The 19,017-nt window shown below is 36.4% G+C and overlaps 1 protein-coding gene across 3 annotated transcripts in view; it reads left to right on the top strand.

Moving 5' to 3' along the window:
• cask.L (calcium/calmodulin-dependent serine protein kinase (MAGUK family) L homeolog) overlaps positions 1 to 19,017 on the top strand; it is a 192,956-nt gene that overhangs the window by 134,672 nt on the left and 39,267 nt on the right. For all 3 annotated transcript variants that reach the window (XM_018246646.2, XM_041582101.1, XM_018246645.2), the window contains 5 exons: positions 7,638 to 7,715; positions 10,609 to 10,689; positions 13,651 to 13,839; positions 16,795 to 16,873; positions 18,924 to 19,009. In XM_018246646.2, coding sequence (XP_018102135.1) covers positions 7,638 to 7,715; positions 10,609 to 10,689; positions 13,651 to 13,839; positions 16,795 to 16,873; positions 18,924 to 19,009 — 513 coding nt within the window. The remainder of the gene's footprint in view (positions 1 to 7,637; positions 7,716 to 10,608; positions 10,690 to 13,650; positions 13,840 to 16,794; positions 16,874 to 18,923; positions 19,010 to 19,017) is intronic.

Below are 19,017 nucleotides of genomic sequence, written 5' to 3'. Positions count from 1 at the left end.
GAACTTTAATTACACAATATAAATTATTTTAATCTTGTTTCCATCAGTCTGGGAATTCATAATTATAGTAAGCAGGTAGGAGCCATTTTGTGGACACAGTTATTAAGGCAAGCCTTGTATCATCTCAGAATCATGTTTGTGCACCAGAATGGGGGACCTGATGTTCATTCCTATGCACTGGCTACAGAATTAAATGTTTAAGAGAACTGGGAGAATGTGGGGAAAGCAGTGACATCTTGGAAGTCACTTGACACTGACATTACTGAATTTTTCACCAAACTAGTTCCACATCTTTCGCCATCTAGATTGGAAATTGACAGAAACCATCAAGCATTGGGGAGGCCCCCTCAAGAAGGCAATCCCAGACATGTAATAATTAAATTGCATTATAACACAACCAAAGAAGCAATAATGCATGCTGCCAGATAATCTTCTCATTTAGAATATGAAGGCCACCTACTGCAACTTTTTGCAGATATTGCTCCAGCTACAATAGCCAAGAGGCGATCATTCAAACCAATAACAACGATCCTACAACAAAATAATATAAAAGATAGATGGGCTTTTCGTCTTCATTTTTTTTTCCGTGGGAAACAATATTCTGTATTTGCCCTAGATGAAGCAACTGAACTGTTACACCAATTACAGCTCAAACAGCGATCTACCAATTCCTCAACGAATCGAGAGGAAGATTGAAATATTGCCTGCGACAATGATACAAACAAAAAGGGAGTTGAAAAGATAATAACTTTGTTTATTTAATATCTTCTTTGCAATATTAGATGATCTATATAACTGTGAGTTATAAATGATTATTATGTGCTTATATGTTATGCATTTAAAAATATGAGAGGCTACAAATAACAACCTGTTATACCACTCAGAACAGGATTAAAACATGGGACGTCACATAAATGTGACGTGTGTGATACACAAGATTTTCAATCATACTTTGAATTTATATCAATGTTTGTTTATATTTTCAGTTAAGTTAATGGAATTAAGCCAAATCCGTCTACATTATAACCTTACTCCTAACAATGTTAATGATAAAATCCAGGTTTCTAAAAGCTAAGCAAACATACTTTAGCCAAATATTGTTGCAAAATTATCTGATCATATGGCTAATCTAAAAATTATTACACATAACCTGCAGGGTTTCAACTCCCCGCAATAACGGTCAAAAGCCTTTAAATATTATCGTTCCATTCACTCTGATTTTTTGTTCTTGCAGGAAATACACTTTTCTTTAGATTCTATGCCCTCTTTCTCTCAACTTAATTTCCAGTATATTACTTGGCTTCAGGTCCTGAAAAGAAAAATGGAGTGGTAATATGTTTTAGTAAAAGCCTACATTTTAAGCTCCAGACTGTAAAAAGGGATCCAAATGGCAGATATATTTTAATTGTTGGTGAAATACAAGATATGGTAATAACAATACTTAACTATTATGCGCCAAATACAGGTCAAGGGCGCTTTTTTGAAATGTTGAAGAACGTAATACAAATAAACCAACAAGGTCCGTTGATAATGGCAGGCGACTCTAACATTTGCTTAAATGCTAAACTTGACAAAACTTATAAGGACGTTTCTCAAACTAATATAAACGCACCCCAAACTAAGAAAATACTGGACATACTACAAAAGCTGTCCATAATAGATGCTTGGAGAGAAAGATGGCCCACAACTAAAGACTATACTTTCTTTTCTAACCCGCATAAAATATATTCCCGAATAGATCATATTTTCCTATCACAAAGTCTAATATCGAATTTAATCACTGCTAGAATTTTACCAATAGCACGGTCAGATTATTCTCTGGTATTGATAGAGTTACGGTCACTAATATGTAAACCTTTACAATATAGAAGGAGATTAAATAATGCAATCCTAGCGATTCCTCAGCTGCGACTACAAATAGAAGGAGCCATAAAACAATATTTTGATCTGAATCATGGTACAGTCTCTTCACCAATAACATTATGGGAAGCTCACAAATCTGTTCTTAGGGGAGAACTAATAAGTATAGCAACAGCTCGTAAAAAACAAAAGAAAGAAAAAATACAGGAATTGCAAAATAAACTGCTAGCTTTAGAATTACAAAATAAGACCAAATATTCCCCTAGAGTACAGAATGATATAATGTTAAAAGAGAACTAGATTTACAATACACTTTTGATATAGAGAATGCAACGCAATGGCAAACCAATAGACGATATTGTAAAGGTAATAAACCAGATACCCCTTTAGCTCGTACACTGCACTCTGTAATGCTCCCAAATACACCAATAGACGATATTGTAAAGGTAATAAACCAGATACTCCTTTAGCTCGTACACTGCACTCTGTAATGCTCCCAAATACACCTTTACATAAAATCCGGACTAAAACTACAGGCAATCCAGACAAAATATTGCAGGAGTTTATGGAATTTTATTCTAAGATCTATCAAGCCCCTACTAAATTTTATGAAATTCAAGCAGATAACTTATTTGCTCATATCCAATTACCTACTCTTACCCCAGAACAAAACGGTTATTCAATATTGTATAATAAAAAATTTGCCCCACTTTTGTCACTTTATCTTACCGCAATGTTTAACAAGTTATTGCAGGGAAATAAAATGCACCCAGAATCTATATTAGTGCAAATTACATTAGTGCCCAAACCTAATAAAGACCCGTTAGATTGTGGCAACTACTGCCTTATCTCCATATTGAACAATGATGTTAGGGAAAATATTAGCTACCCGATTAAATTATTTTTTAGCAATTTTAATACACCCAGATCAAGTAGGGTTTGTTCCTAATAGAGAAAGTGGAGAGAATATAGGGTGGTTAATACAATTAATATATACCCTTAACTCCCCCAAGACCCCAGTTTTAATACTATCCTTAGATATTCAAAAAGCATTTGACACAGTCACCTGGGACTATTTATACTATGTGTTAAAGAAATGGAATTTTGGAGACAAGTTCATTCTACTTATTCAGGCTCTATATAACACTCCACAAGCTTTTTTAAAATGGGGTCCTTTTGCTTCCAAAAACATTACGTTACATAGAGGAACGAGGCAAGGATGTTCCCTATCCCTGCTCTTATTTATACTAGCAATTGAACCCCTAGCAATGTTGGGTAGACAGGATCCGAATATAACTGGGATACCAATAGGACAACAAGTACATAAGCAAATGTTGTTTGCAGATGATATGTTATTGACAATGACTAACCCACTTACATCCCTACCCCATATATTTAATATTCTTGATACTTTTGGAACAGTCTTGGGTTTAAAGATAAATTCGACAAAGTCTGAAGCCTTGTCTTTGGGTATAAGCCAGATGCATAGAAAATTAATTCAACTTAACTTCGACTTGCAATGGAAAGATAAATATTTGAATTACTTTGGGGTTAAAATAACTCCCAACCTCGAAGGATTATAACAAGCCAATTATGCCCCACTCAGGGTAGAAATTGAAAAAATGTTGACAGCTTGGTCAAAATTGCATATATCGTGGTTATAGATCGAGTTTTGCCAATAGAGGTCCCAAAATGTAGCATAACTAAAATGCAGTCTAGACTTAAAAAAATGTATTTGGTCTGGGAAAAAATCAAGATTATCACAAAAAACTCTCATAATGGCTAAAAATAAAGGAGGGCTAAGTGTCTCTAACTTGTTTATTACCAGGCCGCACAAATTACACCAATAATTAATTTTTATAGACCCACTCTCCCGCTATGGGCTCAAATTGAAATTGAACGGTTAAAACCAATCAATCCAGACCTATCACTTCTACCCCTGTATTAAAAATGGCATTAGCTACCTGGGATCAGGTTATACAAAAAACAGCTTTGAAGTCACCTCACTGTCCAGCTACTGTATGCCTGTAGTTGGTAACCCCATTTTTAAACCAGGGTTACAAGAAAGAGATTGGCAGTGGTGGCAAATGCATAACATGCTATATGAAAGTCAATTTTTGGGTTTACAAGGTATTATAAAATGGTCTACTCTAACTGCCCGATGTGATCCTCCACAGATAGAAGGCTTTAGATATCTTCAAATCCAACACTTTATTAATAAAGTGTTTAAAGACTGCAATAATGTCTTAAAGGAAAACTATACCCCCCAAACAATGTAGGTCTCTATTAAAAGAATCTGAGTAAAACAGCTCATGTGTAAAACCCTGCTACATGTAAATGAACCATTATCATAATAATATACTTTATTAGTAGTATGTGCCATTGGGTAATCATAAATAGAAAATTGCCATTTTAAAAAATAAGGGCCGCCCCCTGAGATCGTAAGATTCACTGTGCACACATACAAACCACATGTAAGGTCACATGAGCCAATTAACAGACAGAGTTCTGCCTTTTGCTTCCTCACTTCTTCCTGTTACAGTTAGTGTTGTAGTATTTCTGGTCATGTGATCTCTGAGGCAGCACAGATAGAGTCACGAAATGGTGGTTCAAGGCAAGAGATGTAAAAGGGAAATATTTATGTAAATATATATTCCAGTTTGGTAAGATTCTTTAACATGTCATTCAATTTGATATAAACTATCTGTTGCTTAAGTATTTATTTTGGGGGTATAGTTTTCCTTTAAAGGGATACTTTCATGGGAAAAAAAAAAAATTTCAAAATGAATCAGTTAATAATGCTGCTCCAGCAGAATTCTGCACTGAAATCCATTTCTCAAAAGAAAATGTTTTTTCCCATGACAGTATCCCTTCATCCGCCAGGGAACAAATGTGTATTAAATTTCCCTGTAATAGAGGAATTATAACCATACTTTATAAACAAATTTTAAACTCATCGACTTCTACTCTCCCAAACTATACTAAACAGTGGGAAAAGGAATTGAATAGAACAATAGATGAGACATCTTGGCAGCAGATCTGGGAAAATACAGCCAGTCAATATTTTGGCACAAGAAACTCAATACAAAGTAACATTTGGATGGTACATGGTTCCTGCTAAATTACATAAATATTACCCTAATTCTAGCTCACTATGCTTTAGGAATTGTGGTATGGAAGGATCAATGTCATTTGGTGGAAATGTAAAGAGGCTTTCTGATTTTGGTCTAGGATATTTACATTAATTGATTCAATCACTGGGATTAATCTTCGAAAAGATCCCATGCAAGCACTGCTGAATGCAGCAATCCCTATATCAAACAAATATACTCGAAAATTGATAGTTCATTTTCATAGCAGCGAAACTATTGCAGCCTCCTGAAAGAAACGTTCAATTCCTATAGCTATGTTTCGTCTCCAAATGAACTGGATAATGGTTAACAAAAAATTGTTGTGCATAAATGCGAATAAATATGATATCTACACCAAAATCTGGACACCTTGGATAACGTACATTAGTTTGTAATAATGGCAGTATATTGAGAATGTATATTGGGCTTGTGTATTAATTAAGATTAATTAATTAAGATAAATTAAATAATAACGTTTGATAGAGCTGAAACCTAAAGCTGAGAAATCTGGACAATTTAATAAATTACAATAGGAAAATATCAGATATAAAGTTAATTGATAACATGAGAGTAGACGGTCAAGTTTTATAAAGTTTTAGTTATGCTTTTATTGGCATGCAATTTGACTTTGCCACACATGCATCAAAAATATGAATATGTACAGCAACAATGATGAAAACTTTTGTTTTATCTTGTGATGTGTCTGAACGAGATGCTTGCACTCTCCTCTGTGTAGGAGAACATTTATTATCTGAAAGTAAAGGAAAAAATGTCATGTGAATATTGTATTGCTAACCAATAAAAAAGTTTTGAAAAGAAAATGGAAAAAGTCTTTATTTCTGGTGAACTGTCTGAAACCAACTGAACTGAAAAAAGTAAACAAATCGAAGGTGAACAACCCTTTAAAGGCCTAGAATATTACTGTTATATAGGGTTGTTGAACCTCTAGGCTGGTGCACTAAGTTCTAGACATTTTTAGTATGCAAAGGAATGCATAATCTTTTCTAAATTTGCTTGCATGTTGTTTATAAAAAGAAAGTACTGGATAACTTATAAAAAAATAAAAATCCACAAAGTTCTGATAATTATCTCTGCAACTCCTATTTAACGAGTGTAAAATATGTCTTTCTTTTTCTTAGTGACTTTAATATCAGTACTTGCATTGCATTGATTTATAGCACTTCCCTCTGGTATTTGCACATTCAGAATCATGTCAAGATAGACCACATTTCGTATGCCTCTGCAGTATTATCATCAAGAGCTGTATTATGCATGCAGATTGCTTTTGTCAAAAGTGAATTCAAGGAACTAGCTTTATTTTTCTGGGAACCGCATGAATAAAGAGGAGAGTTATAGTGTTGGTGTTGGATCTCCAATCCTTTTGCTTATTTGATTGTACAAAATACATTTTAGGACATCCTGTGGACAAACTGATGTAGATCATTTGCCTGTCCTGATGTTAGCACTTCTTTATGCACACACATTAGTATACTCAACCCAGTTCACTCCCCTAATTTTCCCCTCCTCCATCCTGCCTAAATACCTTTTCCAGTGTCTGGTGTCAGCAGAGAGAGACGCTGGGGTACTATTCTGCACTGCTATCTTCACTCCTGTCTCAGGGATCCTTTGTGGCTACCCTTCCCTGTGCCCATGTGCAGTAGAACAAAATTGGAATGTGAAAAGCCCGACTTTTGAAAGTGCAAAACAAAGATCCTGAGGACCGGAAAGAAGACAGCAGCATAGCGCCCTATTTGAGGACCTAGTCTATGGCTGTTGCTTATGTACAGGAGAGGAAGGAGGTTAGGACACTGGCTACTGGCCTATGATGTGCACAGAACATTCCGGCCAAGTAAATTTATACAGTTTAATTCTTAACAGGATCTACTGTTAATAGCCTCGGGGGCTGACCCTCAGACCATTTTCCTTGAAAAGGCAGACCATTTGCAATTAAATGTGAGAAATTCTGTATATGATTTTCTTTCCTAACCACAAACTAAATGTTTACTTTATCTGTGCATGCTACTTGGATGACAGTAGCAAAAGTCTGGCCTTTGTCATTACTAAAAAGTGCTCTTATTGTACCCTGCAGTTAAGATTTATGCTAGTGGAATTTAAGAACCAATTTTATGGATGTAAAATTTACTACAGTAAAAAATGTCTTTGTAGCGTATAGTCCATATACTTTGTATTTATCAGCTTTTTTTATGTTCAACCCCACCCGTATTCATAACCTGAACCATAATTTCCTGGCAACAAAAACTGACTGGTGCTTTTAAATAGTATCGTGATATTTTTCTAGAAATCGTCCATTTGATTTCCTGGTGTTACCAACCCTTTAAATTCGTGGCTTCAAGACATTTACTGCAAATATGTACTCACAGAAAATGGAATGGAAAATCTCAGGACCAATGCATTCTGGATAAGAGATCCCATGCTATTAACAATACTTATTTTGAAGTGTAATCATTTGTTCCAACTTCCTCATTTACCAGAAAAAAATAGCCTCAGTTTGTTGCTTCTTTGAAAACGCTTTTAGGCCATTTTCAAATTGTGACAATAGAGAACATCAATAAGTTATTAACGTTTATTGTATTAAACAAGAATGTTTGCTTATGTTTGAAATGGTTTCCTTATTTTTGATTTCAGCTTTATGACAAAATTAATACAAAGTCATCACCACAAATCAGGAATCCTCCAAGTGATGCTGTACAGCGAGCCAAAGAGGTAATTTATATTTTTTATTTAAGGTTTTTTTTCAGTTCATACGTTTTCTAAAATGATTTAATCAAATTGTGATTCAGGTTTGTTGGAATCATTCTATAAATATTCACAGCTGTCACAGTTAAAAGACCACACAGACATCAGCGCTAAAAAAGTAACCCCCCACACAACACACAAGTTATAAAAAGCTATTTATGGTCAGGGCCCTCTTATAAGTTTAAAAAAAAAACATTGGCGCCAGGGCCCCCCATAAAAGTTTTTTTTTAAAAAAAGCACTGGCGCCAGGGCCCTCCTTACAAGTTAAAAAAAATTGGGGCCCCAAAAAAAATATTTTTTAAAAAAAGATTGGTGCCAGGGCACCCCTTATAAGTTTAAAAAAAATTGGGGCACCCAAAAAAATATTTTTTAGAAAAACATTGATGGCAGGGGCCTATAGAATATTAAAATAATACATTGGTGGCCAAGAGATTAAAAAAAAAAACACAAATTGGTGTTCAGTAGAATTGAACTCATGGCTTCAGGACTTGAACTTCGCCTCCTTTTGTGACTTCGGGTCCTTTCGCCGCTTCAGGACTTAAATTTCGGCTGTTTTCGTGACTTCGGGTCTTTTTGCCGCTTCGGGGCTTCGGATATTTTCGTGACTTCGGGTCTTTTCACCGCTTCGGGACTTCGGCTTCAGCTATTTCCGCCGCTTTGGTTCTTCCGCTGTTCGGCTTTTCGCCACTTCCGCATTTTCGGCTGTTCAGGCTGGCCGCAGATCTTCAGCGCTGGCAAGGGGGGCCCCCGCTCTTTCAAAACTGCAGCACTGCCGGGCCCCCCTTGATGCCCGGTCCCGGGACACTTGTCCCCCCCACTGATGGCGCCCCTGCCTGTGCCAGCAGCAAGCAAAAATCCATCGTATTGCTCCTAAATATGTACTTGTGCCAGCAGGGGCCAAAAATCCATCATATTGCACCAAACATCTGTGTGCCTGTGCTGGCAGACACCATATAGCCCCATGTACCTGAGCCAGCAGCAGCCAATCCCTCATATTGCCCATCCAGATCACTGCAAAATGACTTCTGGACTTTAATAGAAATCTTCAAGTTTCCCATCCTAAAAGGAACCTCACAAAGACTGAATTCCTGTTTTGGGTCAACCTACCTTTTGTGAATCTGGATTTTCAGCTATGAAAATTTTAAAATCTAAATATAGAACACATTTAAATGATGATCGTCTGGGAGAATGCATGAGGCTGGCTGTCACAAACTACACCCCAGATATTCAAAAACTTGCAGAAAACACACAGTGCCAGATTTCACATGATTGATATTATATATCATAATTTAGAGTATATGCTTAATATTAATAAAAATTATGTTTGCGGTACTCTTCACTTATTGGTTTGCTCACGGACAAGTTTTTCATCTGAGTGTGGCTCACGGGGTGAAAAAGGATGGGGACCCCTGCTCTACATCATACTAACAGTTATCTCATAGGTGAACCACCCCCTTTAAATGAGATTTCAACCCTAAGGTTAAAAAAACCCTACCCCCCTACCCTACATAGACTCCCTCCCTCCTACCCCAGCCTAAGTGTTACCCCGGGCAAATGCCCCTAACGTTTTACTTACCCCTCGGTGCAGATTCAGGCATTGGAGTTCACGGGCGCCATCTTCTTCTCTTCGGAAATCTTCTGAATGAGACCGGCGCATGCGCAATTGGAGCAATTTTCTGCTTCGCGACAACTGTGCATGTGCTGAAACTTCCGAAAATTGACGAATCGCTGGTCTCATTCCAAAGATTACCAAAGCGGCTGAAGATGGCGCTCGTGAATTCCGATGCGTAAATCTGCACCGAGGGGTAAGCAAAATGTTAGGGGCATTTGTCCGGGCTAACACTTCGAGGGTCTATGTAGGCTCGAGGGTCTATGTAGGGTAGGGGTTTTTTAACGTTAGGGTTGAATTCTCCTTTAACACACAGCAATTGTTTTGTCTAGTGTAAAAAATGTATGGGCCTTTTAATATCTATATAGGAACATTGGGTACGCAAAGAAGTATGTGCTGGAGACCTAATTTTACATAATTTTTTTTTTTATTCCACTGCTGTCACAAAATAGCACATTCACCTAATTCGTTGGTTCCCAGCTTTAGATTCAAGAAACTTAATTGTCAGTACAGCTATACACCTGTTACAGAGTATTGAAATGACATTTCACCTATGTCCTACACAATGCAACACAAGAATTTAAGCTTACAAATAAAGGAAGAACACAATATAAACATATATCAAATCAATCATCTAAATGCAGCAGTGCAATTTAATTTACTAAAATATACAATTTTAATAGTTTAAAACCCTATTTATACTCTTAACTATTCCCTTATGTCAGGGCGCTAGTCACAGCTATCTCAAAGTGACATGATCTATGTATATAATTAGCAAACTGACACGTGCATATTTGTGCAACTAACATACAATAAGTTAGTTACTTTATTCACAGCAGTGAATTTAAAACTTTGATTGCTTGAGGGAAAAATAGTTTTACAATGTCTTGCTGTTGTTGTTTGAATACTACGAACAAATTTACTACTAACAATTGTACTGCAAATGTGTCCACTATACATTGGTTATATACCAATATTAACAAAGTGAACAAATATTTCAAAAGCATTCTGTATGTATGTGTGCATGTATACAGTGTGTGTCTTATATTTTTATATACATATATATAGAGCGAGAGAGCAAATGTTCCTAATTTAAGGGATTCTGTTATCAAACCTTCACTTTGGGTCGTGCCTTTACATTTTGTTAATTCCCTAATTCCCAAATTCCCGGCCTACTGAAGAGCTCTAACTTCATTTTAATTAAACATGTGTGGTTACAACTTTAATTGACATTTAACCCTTTGACTTTAGGTGTTGGAAGAAATATCATGCTATACTGAAAATAATGATGCAAAGGAGCTAAAGCGAATCTTAACACAACCTCATTTCATGGTAAGCTTCCACGCCTGTTAAGGTTTATGTCATCCTGGATTCATGTGGCAATAATTCAAGGAATGCTGGCTCAGTTGTTCATTAATAACACATCAGTGCAAAACAGAGACAGCAGTTAGTAAGCAAGGGACTGCATTTGCTGCGATGTGGTACACCACTAACTCAGAGATTATTAATCTGGATATTGTTAAGAGTGGTACACCATGACTCCTTTAAATACAGGATGATCAGTTAGGTTACATGCAAACCTCACTCCTATATAATTATCTGCGTCCCCATTCTTAAAGGCTGAATAAATACAGCGCTAGCATTTGTGTACCTCTGTCTGTGTCTTAGATGTGCCATCCCATCTCCATTGCTGAGGGAATCTAGGTCATGTTTGCATTACTCCCTCAATTGGTTAATGGAAAGGGGTGGATGCTGTGCAAGATCTAGTGGGAATGTTGTTTTAAACAGCATCTCGGTCACTTAGCCTGAGAGAATTGACATCTGCAATATACAGTGCTATTGGGAAAGGGGATGATATTCTTTGCAAAGCATTGCTTGCTGTGTTGGAAGTTTTTATATAGATATTATATATAGTGTCAAAGGATATGCAGCGTGAAATTAAAATGCCAGTTTAGAACCCATGTTTTAAAGGGCAGTTATATGGTTGCGTTCAATTCATTTAGGGTTTTATTTAAATGTGCTTGTTTTTACTTAAAGCTGGGCATTTCCACACGTGCACACACACACACCCAACCATGCGTCTCTCCCATACACACACCATGCTCACCCAAGGATCTCAGCCATGTGCACAGCACCCTGCTCACCTGTGCCCTCTCACATATATACATAATATATATGCGCATATTCTGCATCAGGACTTCCTGCAAGCAGCTTATATTGCACTTTAGCAAAGGATTGCATTTTTTTTCTGTGGATATCTCCCCAAGTCTATAAACAAGTGAGTGGTGTGCATTGCCATGTACAGATCATGTACTTGCTGTTACAACAAGCCTAGAATCTTTCCCAGATAGCACTTTGTCTAGTTCTACATGCTGAGTTTCCTAGTACCTGCTATTACTTGTTATAGCGTGAATAAAGTTGTAACCTATATTCTCATTAACCTATAGAAAATGCCTTCTTTCTTCTTTCCTCTCAATATAATTAAACAGATATGCTGTATTTAATGTTAGCTTATTTGTACATACAGTGTGTTTATCACTAGGAATATCTGGATATGTATTGGACATCGCACATTATTTTATTTATTCATTTTTGGGAACTGCTTTGTAGTTTTCTTTAACATTATCATGGCTATTTAAAAAAGTTACAATACAGGTATGGGATCTGTTATCTGGAAACCCATTATCCAGAAAGCTCCTACTTCCGTAAGGCCATCTCCCATAGACTCCATTTTATCCAAATAATCAAAATTTTAAATAATAATTTCCTTTTTCTCTGTAATAATAAAACAGCAGCTTGTAAGTGATCCAAACTAAGATATAATTAATCCTTATTGGAAGCAAAACCAGCCTATTGGGTTTATTTAATGTTTACATGATTGCCTAGTATACTTAAGGTGTGAAGACCCAAATTACGGAAAGGCGTCTCCCATAGACTCCATTTATCCAAATTTTAAAAAATGATTACCTTTTTAATAAAACGGTACCTTGTACTTGATCCAAACTAAGATATAATTAATCCTTATTGGAAGCAAAACCAGCCTATTGGATTTGTTTAATGTTTTAGTGATTGTCTAGTAGACTTAAGGTATAAAGACCCAAATTATGGAAAAATCCGTTATCCGGAAAACACCAGGTCCTGAGCCTTCTGGATAACAGGTCCCATACCTGTACAATGTTTATATATGGCCTTAAAGAAGTCTTCAAATATTTGTAAAGTGTAGCCAGGTAGGTTTTTGATTGGATAAAGCCCCCTGCATAGGCAAATAACTCTGTTATTGCTGGTACCTAAACTGAAATATTTAGGTTCAGACAACTCACTAACATAACTTTATCTATACCAAAAAAACTGCAGTGTATTCTTATCATTTTCCTCTTAATGCATGGAGGTGACCTATTTCTATCTATTAGGCTTTTATATGGATACATTGCATGTGCTTGCTGTTACCAGGCCTGGTTTTGTGGGAAAGCCACAAAGGCCAGAGCCTAGGGCAGCAGGATTTTAGGGGCATCATACCACCCAGCTGCATCCACATTGGTTCTGAAGCACTGGGTAATTGCAGGAGATTTGTTTGCTCATTTGAGAGTGTCATGGCGAGGGTGGTGGTGAAGAACAGCGGCGGGCCTAGGGGGGCAATCAATGAGTAAATCCGGCTCTCGCTGTTAGATTCAGCAGTTCCAGACTAATCATAACTAATTAAATAAATGTATATATTACTAGTCTCACAATGCATGAATAGTGTCAGTGTGATATTAGCACCATTAAAGTAAGAATTTGTGAAATATCATTGGCTGGTTTCCTGATTATAAAATACAGTGTAGTTTTAAGCAGATTTCTTATGTATATGTGCATTTATAAGCATCCGTTTAGATGTCTTCAAAGAATTGGGTCACACTCATGTGCAGACTAACAAGATAATATCTGTCCTCATTTTTTATTATTTACAAAATAAGGAGCTGGAAATGTTTATCTGGCACAATCACAAACCCATCAGCAAGTACTCTTCAAGCAGGGTCTTGGGTTATAACTTGTCTGGATGGTTCAATATCTGATGTTCAGTGACAGCAACACGGGATGTTGTTGCTCATAATTGTTTTATATTCAAACGTGCCTTCCTAGAAACCAAGAAGATATTGAAACAGTGTTGTATAAACCTTCTGTATGCGGTTTCTGTGTCTTCAAAAATGAGCACTTAGGGCTTGTTGCAGTGCGTTATGTTACTAGTGCAGTTATAATATGATTAGAAATGGTTGTTTTTAAAAAGCATCAACTTGAGTTTTTACTTGTCTTAAGGCCCTTCTTCAAACACATGATGTGGTAGCCCATGAAGTTTACAGCGATGAAGCACTAAGAGTTACACCGCCTCCAACTTCTCCCTACCTAAACGGTGATTCTCCAGAAAGTGCAAATGGTGACATGGATATGGAGAATGTAACACGGGTCCGTTTAGTTCAGTTTCAGAAGAATACAGATGAACCAATGGTAAGTAGGATTATACAGCGTTAGCATAATTATTAAGAATTTTAACCTCCCAGCTTGTAAGTGTAACAAAAATATTACATACTTTTTATTTTAAAAAGAAATCTTATCTGTAGTTTTTACTTTTTACTTCCAATTTCTACACAAATGCAGACTAATACAAAGACTTAAAGGGCAAGCATTTGCTTAACTCCTGTTTGTTACTTTTTAAACAATGTTGCAAAAGTCTTAGTTCCCAAGCAAAGACAGGTCTGTTAATCAGCTGGATAGTAAGGGACAGACAAACACAGATTTCTATAGTAATACATATAGAAAACGTGTAATGAATGTATACTGCAAAGTTGTTTAGCATTATGTTTTCTTTTATTAGGCAAAATATTTTTTAATATAAGTGAAACTGGACCACCTATCATTGGCTTTTTTTTTTTTCTAACTTGCGGAATTTCCTGACCAAGCTCACTTTCCCAAAAAGTAGAACAGTAGCTCTTTGTGTTTTACACATGATTTCTATACAATCTATATAACCCTTTTTTATCTTTTCGATTGAGACCTCTGGTTCTATATGGATTACATGATTCGGTTATGGACGTAGGTGTTTCTTAGAACTTTCTGTAACAGCATGTCCCTGGTAGGAGCTAGATTGGAGGAAACTTAAACGAGTCATGTTAGAAAAGGCCAAAGTCAGAAGTGGAGGAGGCATGTGTAGACGAGGAAAAGGCAGTCCAGGATCAGGAACCAGAAGTCAAACCGTATAGTAGTTTACATGTGCAGAAACTTTTTGAACTTGATTGTTGCCATTTTAAAAACTTTCATGTAACCCACCCCCTTTCCCGTAGAAGCCAAACAACCCAAATTGTGCCAGGATTAGTGGAAAATGTGTAATAAACACCTGGGTGAAATGATGGGCATGCACATTATGTTGATAAACCTGGGAGTGATCTTTTAATTTAAACCCTACAAGTGTTACTGCAGAACATCTCTTGCAGTCTTACTACTACAACAAGACTTTATTACAATAGAGTGTCTGTAATTTGTCTGTTTGACACCTCATAGATTTATTTGCACTTTATTCATAGTTGGGTTTTGATAAAATAAACTCTGAATCATGTTGGTTTTGTATTTTAACCTTGACAATTTGGTTTTCTTTCTATATGTGGGCTCTAGATAAGTAGATGGCATGTAACGAGAATTTTCTTTTAGTGAGCCATATGTTACCACCTACAAAATAAAAAAATGTTAAAGTGGTTCACCTTTAAGTTAACTTTAAGTATGTTATAGAATGGCTTAATTCTAAGCAAATTTTCAAGTGGTCTTCATTTTTTCTTTATTGTAGTCTATGCATTACTTGTCTTGTTCTCGCTCTTTCCAGCTTTCAAATGTGGTCACTTACCCCATCTAAGAAACAAATGTTCTGTAAGGCTACACAGTTATTGTTATTGCTACTTTTTATTAGTCATTTTTCTATTCAGGCCTTCCCCTATTCATATTCAAGACTCTCATTCAAATTCATGCATGGTTGGTAGGCTAATTTGGACCCTAGCAAACTAGATTGCTGAAATTGCAGCCTAGGGAACTGCTGAATAAAAAGTGAACTATTTTAACAACCAAAAATAATTTAAAAAAAATAAAAACCAATTGCAAATTGTCTAAGAATATCACTCACTATATCATACTAAAAGTTAATTTAAAGGTGACCCTTTAATAATTTGGAGAGCTTTTGTTTGCTAAAGAATCGTAAATGACACACAGCAACCTCAGCTAAAGGAGACCATAGATGTTACAATTACGATCTTTGGTCACAGGAAAGATTGTTTCAAAACAGACGTGTTAGAGCTGAATAGTCAGAGGCGTCCGTTCATAATTTTCCAGCCAGTTTTACAAAATATATCAAGAAGAGAACCATGGGTAAATCATGAAGATCAAATATGTGCTGAATGTACAGGACAATTTGAAAAGGAAAGTAAATTGGGCAACTATAAAAATTCTCATATTAAAGGGAGGAAAATCTGAAATAAAGTCCATGGCCAAATAAACCCAGTGGGCTCTCTGGAATCCCCAAGTGTTAAATTGTAATTGCTTAAAAATAGAAGCATATTACTTGCTTGTGAACCTATCGTCCTCTTGAGTGGTTTCCGTCTAGCAGTCATTGGTGGTGCTTTTCTTAAAACTCTTCAAACCAAGCCTGGAATGCCTTGATTATCTGTTCTGATCAAAGATCAGTGGATCTCTTCAGCAATCATTTCACAGGCTGCATGACTGGGTACAAATTAGCACAGTTCATACAGTAAGACTCTAATCCAGAACCAAAAAGCTGCTGTTGTCTTGCTCATCTAAAAAGCACCCAGTCCCTCTATTAATGTAGTCACTCTGTCCTTGCTTTTAAATGGGTTAATGCAATGTGCAATATGAGTCACCTAGAGCTGGCTCTAGGACAAAGGACAAATTTCAAGGTTTGGGGACCCTGGCTGAAAAAAATTCTCACTCAAAGAAAAAAAGTTTTCCCTAAACAGTAGTAGTGTTACCTCCACTGCAATAATTGTTGGGATTGACATTACTGTAACCTCTATTATGTTAGTATTTTATAAAAATGCCATGCTATACCAAGTTGGACTGTATATGTTGTAACCTGTGATAACAGGAGGTCATAGAGGTCAGTCAGAGCTGGTCAGTAGATGCTTGCTGCTTATCATGCAACCTCATTCACTCATCACTATCAAGCGATTCTGACAATACTCCTCATAAGGCAAGGTTTCATGTGACAGTGCATTGAAACATCTCACAAAAGTCTGTAGTCTTGTGTAGGCCCTGTGTAAAAGTATTTACTCATGTATAGTCATATCTGCTGTTAACTTTAGATGCCTTTTGTGGAGAAAGTACAGTAACTCAAAAACTCATAAGACATGTAAATCTTACCTTGGCTGCTGGCACCTAAACAGTATAAATATTTTCTTCCTACAGGGGATAACGCTAAAGATGAATGAGCTAAATCACTGTATTGTTGCAAGAATTATGCATGGTGGAATGATTCACAGGCAAGGTAACAATGAAATACTGTTTTTCACACTTGTATCCGTTTTTGTCATGGCCTTTAGGAACATTCTGGCAAACTAAGGTCTTTGATAACTACATTTTTAATAATTTTTATGGTGAGTTATGCAAAGATTTCCACCTTTATTAGAGACTTCGATCTAATCCATGTGTGGTTAGCATTGGGCCATATAGAGATTAAAGATATTTTACAGCACACGCATATTTTTTGTCTTTTGTGTTGTAAATGTTTTAGAAGCCTCAGTAACAATAGCCAACTCAGTGTTACCATGTTTGTAGTGTCTTAATTCCTGTAAAGAATGAATTATGGATCTTGCTATATTATGCAGTAGATCTGTTATCAGCTGCAGGGTAAAGGATCAGGAGGGCACATTCAACCTCTTAAGGTGGCCATACACAATAAGATCCGATCGTTTGGCAAGGTCATCAAACAAGCAGATCTTAACCCAATAGGCCCACCGAAAGGCAGGGCGATAGTGGGTTAATCCGATAATTTGGCTCTATGTCCAAACGATCGGATTACAGCAAAGGAAATGGGTGTACGGGGACTGTATCAGCTAGTCGATGCAGTCCTCGATCGACAAAAAATCATACCTGACGATCGATATCTGGCTGATTTTTGGTCAGATATTAATCAGGGAGACTTGTCGGAACGCCCCCTACCCAGGCAGATAAGATGCCGAACCGGACTAAAGGACTGATATTGGCAGTTTTAATCTGCCCTCGTATGGCCACCCAGTATGGTTTTCAAATCTTATAGAAAATCCTTTCCTCTATCCCCTATGGAAATTCTTCAAAATAGGAAGAGGTTTAAAGGGGACCCGTCACCCAAAAAAATTATTCAAAATCCTATTTTATCACATTGTTCAAGCAAAATAAACTTTAATTACACTATATAAATTATTTGAATCTTGTTTCATCCAGTCTGGGAATTCATAATTATATCCAGCAGGCAGGAGCCATTTTGTGGACACTGCTATTAAGACAAGTCTTGCATAATCTCAGAATCTTGTTTGTGCAACAAAATGGGGGACCTGATGTCCATGCTCATGCCCTGGCTGCACAATTAAATGGTGAAGAGAACTGGGTAATGTGTGGAGAGCAGTGACATCTAGGAAGTGCTAAATGGAAAGTGAAAGTAATTGTCTGCCCCGCCTCTATGCCTAAGGCATATTTGATTGACAGCTGGGATTTTTAAATGAGCTTACAACAACTATGAATGCTTTAATTAAAAATTGAAATTGGATTTCATGTTTAATTTGAAAAGGACTTTTATTATACAGCTTTTTGTGCCTGGGTGACAGGTCCACTTTAACTGGTTCTTTTAGAATGAGTGTAACTGCAGCGCTTTTTGTGATGTAGCTACTTGAATGGTATTAAGTATTTAAAAAGGATGATTGCACAGATACAAGTAACTACCAATTACTGTATAGTCTACTGTCTTTTTATCATAAAAAATGAAGAATAATATAAACAGAAAAGAAAACATAGAAAGAAATTAAACCAGAAAACACATCCTTTCTTAAATCATTTAGATTTTTAAGTAAAAAACACATGCAACAATAGTTCTTTGTTGCTTTTGGTTTTACATTGTAAAATAACCTATGTATTAATCCCCCTAATACGCAGATCTTATTTTATTTTCTAAATGTTATATGATAGATTGTGTTAAGCTGAATGTACCAATAAGCTTGGTTTTATCTGCATTATATGTCTTTGAAGTTACCAACTTCTCATTTAGTTTGTAATGTGTCCCATCATAACAGAAGCCAAGATGACTTCCCTGCATTTACAGAAACATTTCAGAGATTCTCCTTTTATTATAGGCTATGACTATACCTGGTGTGCTGTGGACTATCAATGGCATATTCCAGAACTATTAATTAAAAAATGGTAAAATTAACAAATCATTTCATGCTGTAACTGAAGTACCACATGCTGCTATGCAAGCAGAAAAGTTAGCGTGATCCTTCTCATGAATTAGTTGGAAACTTCTCAGGGCACAATGAACTGATTAATTTTATTATTTTATGATGTAGGGACTCTTCATGTCGGCGATGAAATTCGAGAAATAAATGGAATCAGTGTAGCAAACCAGACTGTGGAACAACTTCAAAAGATGCTGGTTAGTTG

The sequence above is a fragment of the Xenopus laevis genome, chromosome 2L, assembly GCF_017654675.1.
Source record: "Xenopus laevis strain J_2021 chromosome 2L, Xenopus_laevis_v10.1, whole genome shotgun sequence".
Lineage (NCBI taxonomy): Eukaryota > Metazoa > Chordata > Amphibia > Anura > Pipidae > Xenopus > Xenopus laevis.
This window is presented reverse-complemented; position numbering and strand designations above follow the sequence as displayed.